This window comes from Coccinella septempunctata, chromosome 1 (genome assembly GCF_907165205.1).
Source record: "Coccinella septempunctata chromosome 1, icCocSept1.1, whole genome shotgun sequence".
NCBI classification, from domain to species: domain Eukaryota; kingdom Metazoa; phylum Arthropoda; class Insecta; order Coleoptera; family Coccinellidae; genus Coccinella; species Coccinella septempunctata.
Genome location: NC_058189.1, coordinates 7466477 through 7479935, shown reverse-complemented (window position 1 = coordinate 7479935; position 13459 = coordinate 7466477). Strand labels below are relative to the sequence as shown.

Here is a 13459-nt window from a genome sequence, read left to right as displayed (position 1 = left end):
TTTTTTTCGTTAATCTTGAATTATTAGCTTCAAAATAAAAAAAAAGCCATTGCGCTCGCGAATGTACACGTGCCTTTTTTTATGCAAGTTTGGTGCTCTCCCACACATTTCCGTCACGGTTGAGAATATATACTTTCCAACATGTGATTGAACACATCTTAATCTGTCACGAGTATGTGCACTGATCGTTTTTTTTTACTATTTTGACAGGCTGTCTTAGACAATTTCCCCTATATACAGGTCTAATTTTTGGTAGAAGAACTATACAGGGTCCACGGTCCCTCTTGGATTCCCCAACTAGAATTGATGATAATGTGAGCAGTATATGAGTTTCTCGTTTTTATTTTTTCGAGATTCGACTAATCCCGTTTGACTAGTGCCACAAATTATTTCATTTCCCTCCTTAACTCCTTACAGAATTTCAATTATACAATTAAGCCCCCCCCAAAATCACAACTGGAACCGCACCTGCTCTGCAGTCGGCACAACTGTGGAACTGTCTCAAAATTTTCGAATGGTACAGCAAGCTTTTGAAAACGCAATGAAAACCCCATTTTATGATAAAAAAAATATAATTGTCCCTCCAGATTTTCAATTCAATTTTTTAATTGAGTTGATGGAATTCAGGATAGGCTAAGCATATACTCTCAGTAAGAAATATCAATATATATTTTGTAGAACATCACAAATAATCATTAATTTTTAAAAAATACGTTAACATACAAAAATCCTGGTAATCAATATTCAAAAATTCATGGAGGCTAACTAAGAAACAAATTTTCTTCAATATGAAGCATCTTGATATGTTACAAAAATATCTGATTTAATATTGCCAGCAGTTTTTTAGTTGTGCGTTCAATTTGTAGCCATTCGTTATCCACCATTAAAATGAGAATACCAAGTCTAAATATCAAATTCGGGTCAAACTTTTAGATGCTCTGATATTTGATGTTCTTGATAATTGTCTGATTTCTGTACTGGAACGAGTGGATCTGACGGTCAATGTCTTTTTCAGTTTTTCTCTGTCCATAGCTATGATATCCATTTGTTCGGGGATGGATAGGGCGAAAAATATGTCGTGAAATTCAAAACAGGCCGATGAAACCTGAAAAAATAATTGTTTTCAGAAAGAAATATTTCTGAATGTTTCAAGCTTTTACTAGAAAAAATCGAGAAGAGCACTAGCGTGGAACTTTTGCGTATCTGCTCGAAGAATAAAAGGTTTGCGCTCATCTAGCTACTAAACTCGCCCAACGTCTTTTTCTCTTCAATTTCAGCAGGTTTCGAATTGTTGCCGATGGCGAGACTTTTCGAGAAAAATTTTTATGTGGGAATTCATAGAAAAGCTCACTGCACCTCGGAAAGTTAATAACATGAATGACATTATGGTTCTCAGGAAAAAAAATTGTGTCCCAGGACGAACTGTCCGAATTGAATTATAATGAAAACCCCATATAAATTAGTGATATTCATTTTTGCTTTTTAAACTGACCACTGAAACGGTGTAGACCCTTCTTAAATAACTAATCCTAGTTTGAAACGGGTAATTCGATAATAACGCAGAAAAAATGTGAAAAAGGTATGAAATGGTGCACCCATCATACATATTTTCTAGACAAATGAGAAATTACCAGTTTTATTAGCTTCCTATGCAATTCTACATCTGCTTCTTCAATATTTTCAGAACTCTGTAGTTCCAAAGCACAAACTAATGCATCTTGTATTGTTTGAATTATTGTTTTCACCTTGACAGTTTTCATCAATCTTCGGACTAAGTAGCCTTTTACGTAAGCACCAATAATACTTGCAGCCTTTTCCTGAAAATCAAATATGATCAAGATTGTATTTCATAGAATACAAAATAAAGGCCCTTTACTATTATTATCATTTAATTTACAATAATTGAAACTTTGTTATTTTTATTGATATTATGAAGCAACCCTACAGAAATCTACATCCATTAGAAATCTCAACACTAACCTCTTTCAACCTCTTAATTTCACTTTGTTTTAAATCTTTCAACTCATTACATTTTCTTATTTCATCTTCAGACAATATTAATTCCTTGGAAAAATATGGATTCGTAGTATTAGGATATGTTGGAATATCATTGGCTTCACTTTTAAGTTCCAAAATCCTAAACGTTCTCAAACTGAAATTGTCCAAAGATTCTGAACTCGATGTGGAAATGTCAAAAGGCAAGGTTTGACTCTCATTTAATGAAGATGCAGCAGATTTTTCTGTTGTATAATACTGAGAATCGTGACTTTCTGGTCTGCTGCTTATACTATTTACTGAGCCACCCTTAGCTGTATTTGACGGTGGATTGAAAGCACTTTTTACAAAGATCTTTGTTGGGGAAGGAATTTCACTGGAAACCCTTTTCTCAAAATCTCCAGATTGTAACATTTGGGTTTTTATAAATTCGTAATTTTGTGCTCTTTTCAATTGTTCTTTTTTTTGTTCTTCGATCAAGCTCATAATTTTTTTTGCATAATTTTCAGGTATCTGTTTTAGAATCGCGTGCAATTCGATTTCTGGATCAACTCTCGAGGATATCTCGCCACTATCCCCGATGCATTTCATATTTATATTTGTTGGATCATATGAGGTGCCATTTTTAATGTCATCTTCATTGATATCAGGACTAGTAAAATTTATTTGTTGAACAGTGATATCAGTAGTAATGACTTCAAGTGAAGGTTGATTAAAAGCGCCAGAAATAAACGTGCTCTCAGATACATTCGATTTCAAATCTACCGGATGGTTTGTGTCATTTGGCATTTCTTTTGTTTCCTCAGGTTTCTGTGAACTCTTTTTTGTGCTGAAAAGAATGAGTTAATAATTCATCATTTGGTACCATGATTATACGGTCGCAGGCCGCTGACCGAGCTTAGTCCAGTCTGGGCGGACTAGCGACAGAAATTTTCGAGGCTTTTTTCGTTTCTTGTAAATGTAAAGCTGCATTCGTAATCAATTCGAGGGCGGAAGTGCACTTTGGGACGGAAGTTAACTAGATGACGTTCACTGTTACCATTAGTAATGAATTTTAAGTCTAGCACGGAATTCGAAGTCGGCAAAATTTCTTACAAGTTGCCAACTATCACTTCGGCAAGGAATTTGGTGCCGAATTCATTCATCAAACATATAATTGATCAAAACATAAGCATTAGCTTGATCCATAGCCGGCAGCATTTGAGTATTTTGTCCGTAATTTATCGCGAATGGTAAATTTTGCGCCCAAGTGCGGCCCGCGAATTTATTACGAATGCAGCTTAATTCGCTTAATTTAGTAGTTAACGACACAGTAGCATATGAAATTTTTATCCAAGAAAAGTTTAAATGAAAAGGTGTTTCTTCATTCTAAGGTCTTATTGATACTAGATAGGAGAGAAGAATAAATGCCATTAAGCTACAAAGGTATCAAAGGAGAAATATGATACTAAGAAGTAAATCTATGACTTCTTGTTTCAAGACCATTGTTTTGTTTTAATTTGGTATGTGGTTTGAGTGTCCACTATATAGAGTCTAAGCTGTCTGAGTGGCAGTATATGGTTATTAATACACTGCGCAAAAAAATTGACGCACATTCTGAAAATCTCAATTTTAATGAAAGTTAACTCTACATTGACTTTATAGCTTATTTTTTATGTTCTCTCGGGAAGGTTTTGAACGAAACAAGACACATTAAATGGAAGAAAAATTCAGGATTTCACCGAATCTTATGTGAAAAGGCGCATTTATACCAAACGAGCATTATTCGCGAACACTGTTTGCAAACAGTAGTACGGGCGGTGTAAACAGTCATCGGCGCCGAACAGAGTTCGCAAACCCTGTTTTCGAACGTTTCAGAGAGCTCGAGCTCATTCGCCACATGCCGGTAAAGTAACGTTTCATTATAAGGCAGTGTTTGCGAACAATTCGCGCAATATGCACAGGCGGTGTAAACACTCATCGACGCCGAATAAAGTTTACGAAGCCTGTTTCAAAACGTTTTAAAATGCTCGATCCCGTTCCGTCTCATGTCGGTAAACCGACGAATCATCAAAGGGATTCGGATTTACTTGCACATCTGGCGTCATATCATCGAAATCACCGGTGGACCGTGATAAGTTATTGGGTATTGGTATTTAATTTATTTTGAATTTTGGTGAGATCTCTTGAATCGTGATTTCATAATTAATCAATCCATTTGAAATGGAGTCCATTTACGATGGCTTCACAGACAGACGGTAATAATTTTCGATTGTTATACATATTATATATACAGGGCGAGTCTTTGAATAGTAAAAATATTTCAACAGTATAGATTCTTGAGATTAAAAAAAAAAATTTTTTTTCTTGTACCATTTTTTCCGATTCAGCCCTGATAAGAAGATATAGCCATTTTAGGTTTTCATAATGAGCTGTGCCACCCCTGGAAAAACAAATTACTTTCAAAACATAGACATAGAGACATGAACTGAGCAATGTCAGCATGAAATTGGCTTTTTTTATAGAAAGAGAGAAATGATCGTCGGGAATTTACCTGTCTCTTTTTTGTTCACATAGAGGTGAGTGTAGGCCAATCAAAATTCTAGAAAGAGACAACTGCATTCCCGACGTGCGTCTCTCTCTGTCACTTTTTTTGACCGTATTTCATGCATATATAGAAAGGGAAGGCACAGTCCATGTCTATATGTCTATGCTTCAAAATAACTAAATGAATCTGTGACGTCTGTGGATCTTTCAAAAAGAGTTGCATTCAACTCTCAAAATTACCCAATTTTTCGAATTTCACAGATATCTTTTATTTTTGAACTTCAAATTACTCGAAAACTATATCCCCAAATTCATTTCATTCGATAAAGCCGTTAGTGAGAACTAGAAATAACATTTTTTTTATATTTTTCAACAACCTGTATCTTTTAAACCGAGCCGATTCGAAAAAAACGGTGTAGGAAAAAAGTGTTTCTTTTGACCTCAAGATTCTACTGTGAAATATTTGTACGAGTCTATAAGACTCACCCTGTATATGATTCCAGCTTCCTACAACGTATGGCGATAAAAAAAATCTATTTATTGAAAATAGAGAAATAAAAAAGTCTATTACAACACAAAAACGAAAATTTAATAATATTAATATAATGGTTGTGCATTACACTGTGGAATGAGAAGAGGGCTTCAGGCGTTTCTAGAGAAGCTTCTTCATCCCCAAAATTTGAATGTCTCAAATATTTGGTCAGAGAGGAAGACGCTGCTGCATTAAATTTTTTTTCATGTTCGTAACTTGAAACATGCCGTACATTATCTCTTCTTTCTCCAATTGCAATCTGAATTGGCCCAAACACTTCGTACATTGGACTTCAGAATCAAGTTTTGATTTCGAAAGATCTTCCATAAATTTGCACTTTCTTTTTTTAATATCCATCTCAAATAATCTTGAGAAAATTGAATTAAATTTAAGATTTTGACGGACATTTTGACGGACGTTTTCCAGTGACGGACTTCTTGGACGATTGACGGACTGTCCGTCACAATGACGGACGTCTGGTCACCCTACCGTAGCCAAAAATCGTTAGTGCCAGTCTAACCGACGCTGGAATGCTCTCTCGATGATTGGTGTCTTTCTTGACACTTTTTCCTCAATTTTGTCCGATAATGACATGCAGCAGAAATTTCTAAAAAGTTCAGTTTGGTCCGCTCTCAAGTCATCCAGCAGCTGGGTATAATTTCTTCCTTTCAGAAAAGAATTCACCCAGGCTCCTCCTTTGGCGTAGTTCTTTCATTTGAGAGATTATTACTATCAGAGACTCTGATTACTATAGATTCAGTAGAAATTGTAATTTTAGATAATGAGGACTCCATGTTGGTGCACTTTAGAGAGACCTCGTTGAATTATCAAGAACAACTGCTCGTTCGGACAGGCGCGGGCTGTGGAAACACCTCCCATTCTGAGTTTTCGAACGTTTGAAAACATTTCAAAACGTTTCAAAACGTTTTGAAACGTTCGGAAACAATGCTCGTTTGGTGTAAATGCACCTAAAGAAGAGAAATGAACAATTTTCAAAATACTGAAATGCTGATAAGTGATTTAATACTTGGTATTTCCACCCCTTGCGTTAATTACAGCTCGGCAACGACGGTTCATACTCAAAATGAGTGATCTTAAAATGTTCTGATCTAATCCTTCCCAGATTTCTCCGAGTTGGATTCCCAAGTCATTAAGAGTAGCTGGATGATTTTCTGAACTTCTCAGCCTTCTATTGAGGTTGTCCCAAACCAATCGGATTGAGATCTGGACTTCTTGCTGGCCATTCCATTCGAAAGACTTCAACCTCTTCAACGTACTCCTGAACGATGCGCGCACGATGGGGTCTGGCATTATCGTCCATAAAAATGAAATTTTCACCAATGTATGGGGCAAATGGCACTACATGCTCTTCAAGATTGTTCCTTATATTCTTATCAGCATTCATAGCTTCATTATCAACGACCACTAGGTCTGTGCGAGCAGTCAAAGATATTCCACCCCATACCATAATCGATCCTCCCCGAAACCAGTAGTATTCAGGAAATTGCACTGAGCATATCTTTCATGTGGACGTCTGTATACAAGGGAACGTCGATCACAATGGTAGAGGCAGAATCTAGACTCATCTGTGAAGAGAACTCTTTCCCAATCGGCCTCTTCCCAATGGATATGCTCTCTCGCAAAATTCAAAAGCGCCCTTCGATGGGCTGGGGTAAGAGCTGGGCCTCTTGCCGCGACACGAGGCCTTAAATCATATTCTCTGAGGCGATTTCTTATTGTCTGAGTGCTAATTTGCACCTCATGAGTTTGCTCAAGCTGAATTTGAAGGAGGCGAGAGGTTGCAAACCGTTGTCTCAACGAAGAAACTCTTAAGTAACGTTCTTGAATAGCAGTTGTTACCCGTGGTCTACCCTGTCCTGGTCTTCGGACATTCATACCTGTCTCCCTGAATCGCTGCAACATTCTGGACACACTTGTATGGGAAACTCCCAACCTTTCTGCAATTCTTGTGTATGTCCACCCTTCTTCTCGGAAAAAAACTACCGCTTGGGCACATTCCTCTTGGGTCAAATTGCGTGTTTCGCGTTGCATAGCGATCGAGTGTAGAAAATCAAACGAAAGAAAAACTATTGATCACTAGAATTGATCGAGAACAACTGATTTTAGAATGGAGCCAATACATTCAAAATCTGATAATATCATCTTTTTTTATTCCTGCTCTGAAAAAACATCTGTATTGAAGAAAACCGTTGAAAGTGGATAACATATGCATGCATAATTCTGATAAAAATAATTATCATTGAGAACACCTTCAGTTGTAGAATAAATTTGAGATTTCCATAATGTGCGCTAATTTTTTTGCGCAGTGTATTTATGAAAGTGAGCTAAGAGAAGTTGAGAAAAAATGGTGAAGGTGAAACCTCCAATAAAAAGAGCATAGTTCATCATTTTTATTTTTGTGCGACTAGAAGGCATCAGAAAACAGCACCAAGCCCAGTTTTGTACCCATTCATTAGGCTGGAGAACGCGGTAAGTTGTTGCTTGGATGCAAGGACATTGCATCTATTACAAAATATCCATTCACGTTAGGGAGAGCGCCCACCAAAGTAGCGTAACACTGACATCGCACATACATGACAAAGGCGATGCAAAATAATAACTGAAACTCAACTCAGATGTGCGATATCTGAAAATTATGAATCGCTTTTGTCATGTATGTGCCATGTTAGTCCTACGCTACTTTGGTGGGCGCTCCCACTTAGGCAAACAGCAGAAGTCACTGGAGCAATGCACATCTTTACTTCCAATTAGGTTAAACAAAATTCTGGAATCTCACCTTTTGAATCCCCCATCGTTCTTTACACAGGACATGGTTTGTCCACATGAAGAAGCACTCTGCCTTCTCAAGTGATCTAACAGAATAGAACTGGGAGTATCTAATGTGTAAGAATTGCTCCTTATTAGGCGGGGCTTACTAGCACCTTCGGTTTGATTAACATCATTTTCAGGAATTTTATCTGTACAACCATAAGACGTGTATTTGTAAAGTTGACCACTTGGTTCAGACTCATTAATGTTAGGTATATTATCACTAATTTCTGCAGAAGAGAGATTTTTACACTGATCGGAATTATCTGATGATAAATTTCCATAAGGCACATATTTCATATCACTTTCATTTAAAACTTTCTCCAAACAGGCAGATTGATCATTTTTTGAGGTCATAACATCTTTCAAATGTTTTTTCTCTGGGAGATTAGGTTGAGGTCTTTTATTTTGGTAAGCTTGTTCTAGAAGAACAGCCTTCTCCTTATATTCCAATAGTTCTTTTCTTCTATCAGGGGTGATCTTAAAGTAAAGATAGTTACCCTTATTAATTGAATTTTGTGAATAATTGAAGAATTGAAGAAGCTGCTCAATTCAAATAATAATTTTGAATCCATTTTTTTTCAAGATGCTCACAGAAGAAGAAATAATTAATGTTTTTTTGGCCTTCTCTCTTACTATTTAGGCGTTTCTACATCCAATTTTATTGCAACGAGCATGCTCATACTACAACATATTGAAAGTATGCATTATCTTTTGAAATGAAAAACTATGTATGATTATACATTATGATTTTATTACCTCCTTAGAGGAAGAGGGGATTTTCTCTAGTTTCCTATAGTGGTGGCCTTTACTGTAGATCAATTATCTCTTAGTATGCACAAAGTATCAAATCAAATCATATTGAACAGTCAAGTAATTGATCAATTGGTGCAATAACTAATAACAGATATACATAAACACATCTTGAACGTATGTATTCTTATACAGGGTATGAATAAGAAGCTAGAGGATCACGAAAATTCCCCATATGTATCTGAGAGTTTTAGATTCCGATTTACAAATGATATTTGATTGAAATTTCCTGAAACCTCATGAAAGCTATCTTCATTGCAAATTTCGGATAAAGTAGTGAGTCAGTTCAGGAGATAGAGTGGTTTTAATATCCATTCAAATAATTTGAACAACACCATGTAAATCAGAATCTAAAACACCTAGGTGTTTATGAGGGTTTTTCATGATCCTCTAGGTGTTCTCTATCTCGCATTAAAATGTTTCCCATCTTATCCTGGACAGCCTGTATATTATAAAACATTCAAGGATGCCGCCTGCCGTGAAGTAAATCCATATTCGATATTGGTTTGCACTCATTGTATTTTGAGCAGATATTTAGCCTTAATAAACTATAAACATATATTTTTAATTCTCACCAAAGGAGGCAGAATAGGCACTCCGTTAATTTTCATACAAGACACAAAGTTGTAATTTTCTTCCATAATCCGAATAACGTAAAGATGAGTTAATCAAAAATAATATTGAATGACTGAAAGCAACCTCGATGAATTCTCATCCTTATTCATTATGGTATCACCCACTGGAACAATCAACCACAATACACAATAGGATAATTATTTTGTTTATTTTGATTGTCACATTTGAAATTAACAGAATTAACTGACGTTTATCCGTACAATAGGACTACTTTTAATTAGGTCTATGATTCATAATGCCTATCCAAGATTAAGTTGTTCTTTCTTTAGACCTATATATTTCAGCTAGTCGTAGCTATACTACTTTTTGACTTTACATAAGCAAAAAATAAACATGTAAAAAGCACTGTCTAAAAAGATAAAAAAGGAGAGATCTTTGCACTTTCTGACCAAGGACTTTGGTCTAATTTGAGTCAAGAGTTCTTTTGCTCGCATAACCAGAGCGGTCGCCTATCCAATTCACGTACTGAATTCGCACTTCCCTTCTAGCTTCTAGGAGAAAATATTTATTTTTCCATTATTTCCAAAAGTACAGATCCAATTAAGTTGAAAACTAGTACTTGGCACTAGAATAAAGTTTTAAGGTTTATACAAAATTTGAGGGTCATCTGGCGAGTAGTTTCTGATATACAATTTTTTTTTTGAGAATTTTTATCGATACTTTGAACTCTACATTTATCTACTGAGTTTCTAAGGCTGAATAAATATTCATTCTGCCTTAGAAAAAAAATTAGAGGTCGAAACCATCAGCTTGCTTCCGTTTAATGGGTATGAACCAGAGATATATTCTATATCTCTGGTATGAACATAAGTTGATACAACCAAGAGCATTAAGATCTTGATGCTCTGGATTTGTTAAAACGGCTGAATTTGATCATATCATAAGTTAGATTTGAACCAGAGATATCTCTGATTTGAACTTGCAACAAGGACGTTTGTCTTTGAGCAGAGATAAGCTCTGGTTTGGAGAAAATTTATTCTTTGCTTCCGACCTCGAAACTACTTTTTTTCGTAGCTCTAATTTTCATTTCTGCTGGAAGCTCTTAATCGCCTGTCACATTTGTCATTTTTCAAACATCCCCTTTGTGCGAATCTGTGACCTGTTACAGCAAATTGTGAATACACGGCCGCCATAATCAAACAAATTTATAGGGATAAGCAAAAAATTGACATTCTGCAATTGTTTAGGAAGTGAATATTTCAACAACTGTCATCAATGAGTGCTAAATTAGACGTAAACAGACGTGTTTTGGCAATACAAGCTAAAAAGAAGCGACACAAGCTTGGTAAAAAAAAGGGCAAAAACGAAATGAACGGCCACGGTGAAAATCGTTCAAAAACTGAACCGTCCCATAGCTCTAGTAATGAAACAATCGAAGACCCAGATGACCAGTATACTAGCGAAGAGGAGGAACAAGAAGACAGTACAGATTATAGAAAAGGTGGTTACCATCCCGTGAAAATTGGCGACCTCTTTTTAGGACGGTATCATGTAACAAGAAAATTAGGATGGGGGCATTTTTCCACAGTTTGGTTGTGTTGGGATCTTGAAGACCGAAGATTTGTTGCGCTGAAAATAGTGAAGTCTGCTGAACACTTCACCGAAACTGCTCTAGATGAAATAAAAATCTTGAAATCTGTAAGAGAGTCGGATCCAAATGATCCAAAAAGAAATAAGACAGTCCAGTTGTTGAATGATTTCAAGATCAGTGGTGTAAATGGAGTACATGTTTGTATGGTATTTGAAGTATTAGGGCATCACTTACTGAAGTTGATAATCAGATCTAACTATCGTGGCATTCCACTGAATAATGTACGTACCATCATAAGGCAAGTTTTAGAAGGACTCGATTATCTACATGCAAAATGCAATATTATTCATACAGATATTAAACCTGAAAATGTTCTTGTTTGTGTTAGCGAAGAATATATAAGAAGACTTGCTTGTGAGGCAGCAGAGATGCATCAATTAGGTCTTAAATTACCAACATCATTAATCAGTACTGCACCTATTCAGGAAGCTCAACCAACAAAAATGAGTAAAAATAAGAAGAAGAAGTTGAAGAAGAAAGCAAAGCGCCAAAATGAGTTACTGAAACGTCAAATGGAACAAATAATTGAAATTGAAGAACAGAAAAAAGTACAGTCTCCTGAAAATACGAATCAAAATCCTGACTCGAATGATTGTAATTGTATACCCTCTAGCCCTGATACAACTCCTGAAGATTCAAATAATAAAGTAATCAATTGTAATGACAATGATTTAGAGAATAATGATAATGAAGCCACTCTAACCATCTCCCAGGAAACAGTTGGAATGGATCATACCATTCAAATGTCTGAAGATGACTCTCCATCTATTACCTCTAAGAGTGAAAGCAAAGTAGAATTAGATCCTGCATTTGTGGAATGTGAAGTTGATGTAAAAATCGCTGATTTAGGTAACGCTTGTTGGGTAGATAAGCATTTTACAGAAGATATTCAAACTCGACAGTATCGCTCATTAGAGGTGTTACTGGGTGCGGGTTATGGAACATCTGCGGATATTTGGAGTACTGCATGTATGGCGTTTGAGTTAGCTACAGGTGACTATCTTTTTGAACCTCATTCTGGAGACGATTATACTAGAGATGAAGATCATTTAGCTCATATTATTGAATTATTGGGAGAAATACCAAAAAAAATATCCCAGAGTGGCAAAAATTCGAAGATGTTTTTCACAAGGAAGAATGAACTAAGGCATATCACTGGCCTGAAACCTTGGTGTTTGGAAGATGTTCTTACAGAAAAATATGAGTGGTCTCCTAAAGAAGCTGAGGAATTCACCTCATTTTTGAAGCCAATGCTTGATTTTGATCCTGACAAAAGAGCAACTGCTGCAGAATGCTTGCAACATCCTTGGTTAGCAAAATAAACTATTATCTCTTTAGGTGACTGATACAATTTAAATTGCTTGTGTTGCTGAATAGTGACATTGTTTGTCCTGAAACCCCATGAAATCGCTCTCACACCCAAGATTCTTTGAATAAATTATTTTTTAAGTTGATCTCTTCAGGGAGTTGTTTTGGTTTTCATTTTTATAGTGTATGTCATTAGACAAAAAAGTTGACCGTTTTATTCATTTCGTAGAAATACATTTTTTAGATCTGAAAAAGTAGCTGAGTATGAATTGAAGTTAATTTCATGTACCTTTAAACCCTGTTCATCTATACTTTGTTCAAATTTTCGTATATTTGATGAAGAAACAAACCAGTAATACTTAGTTTCTTCATAGATAATTTATGCTTTACAATTCAACTATAGGAAGTCTGAAAATGTAACACATGTATATGAGAAAAAAAAACAGTGATTGGACACATCAAGAACATGAAGTTTGTCCAATACCCACAGTTTCAATATGATAATTTTAGCACAGGGTGAACAATAATTATTTGTATTCATATTGTTGAATATAGCTGTGGAACAAAATATGTGTTACATGTAAACTCCATTTTCTTGTTGATGTTAGAACTGAAAGGAAATGGGGATACTACTTACCCATTCATGTAAATAAACAAAAAAAATTAACTAGAAGAAGTTAGTGTGTGATAGTTGAAGCACCAATATTTCTATATTATCAAATTCATGTGAAGACAGAAGTGATTAATAATAACAAAATTGCTACTCGATATGTTTTTTTATCAACCCAGTATTTTTCGTTATGAATCCTATGAAGAGAGGAAAAACATTCCCTATTGATTAAAATCAATATCAGTTTCATACACTTTCACAAAAAAATTTAATTCCCTAGAAATAAACTGCCGCGAATCGTTCGCTCAATATCTCTGACAATGATGAGAAGATTTGACCCAAACAAAAGCTCTTGAATATTTTAAAGTGCATAATCATTTTCCTCGAGTACTACGATATTCATAAATCACTTGTGATTTATGAGCCATTATCCACCGGTCTATCAAGCTTTATGGTCACAGAAGAGGCTCTGAACATAGCAGAGATATATATTCTATATCTCTGGAACATAGAGATCACAGATTACAGAGAAATATCTGTGATAGAGATATTGCAATATTGAAATGAATGCAGATGTTACTGGTAATAAGGTGAGTCACTTTAAAAATAATCTTTTCAT

General features: G+C 35.5%; 2 protein-coding genes across 2 annotated transcripts; one reads left to right on the top strand and one right to left on the bottom strand.

Moving 5' to 3' along the window:
• Positions 1-650: 650 nt before the first annotated feature.
• Positions 651-9512, bottom strand: LOC123321532. The gene is made up of 5 exons (XM_044909190.1): positions 9271-9512; positions 7851-8362; positions 1981-2824; positions 1632-1817; positions 651-1105 (listed from the first exon to the last, which is right to left on the bottom strand). Exons 1-5 carry the CDS (start codon positions 9334-9336, stop codon positions 911-913), a joined length of 1803 nt encoding a protein of 600 aa, XP_044765125.1. The 5' UTR covers positions 9337-9512; the 3' UTR covers positions 651-910.
• A 795-nt stretch (positions 9513-10307) lies between these two features.
• On the top strand, positions 10308-12996 carry LOC123313933 (SRSF protein kinase 2-like). The gene has a single exon (XM_044899047.1). It carries the CDS (start codon positions 10547-10549, stop codon positions 12242-12244), a length of 1698 nt encoding a protein of 565 aa, XP_044754982.1. The 5' UTR covers positions 10308-10546; the 3' UTR covers positions 12245-12996.
• The last annotated feature ends 463 nt before the right edge of the window (positions 12997-13459 follow it).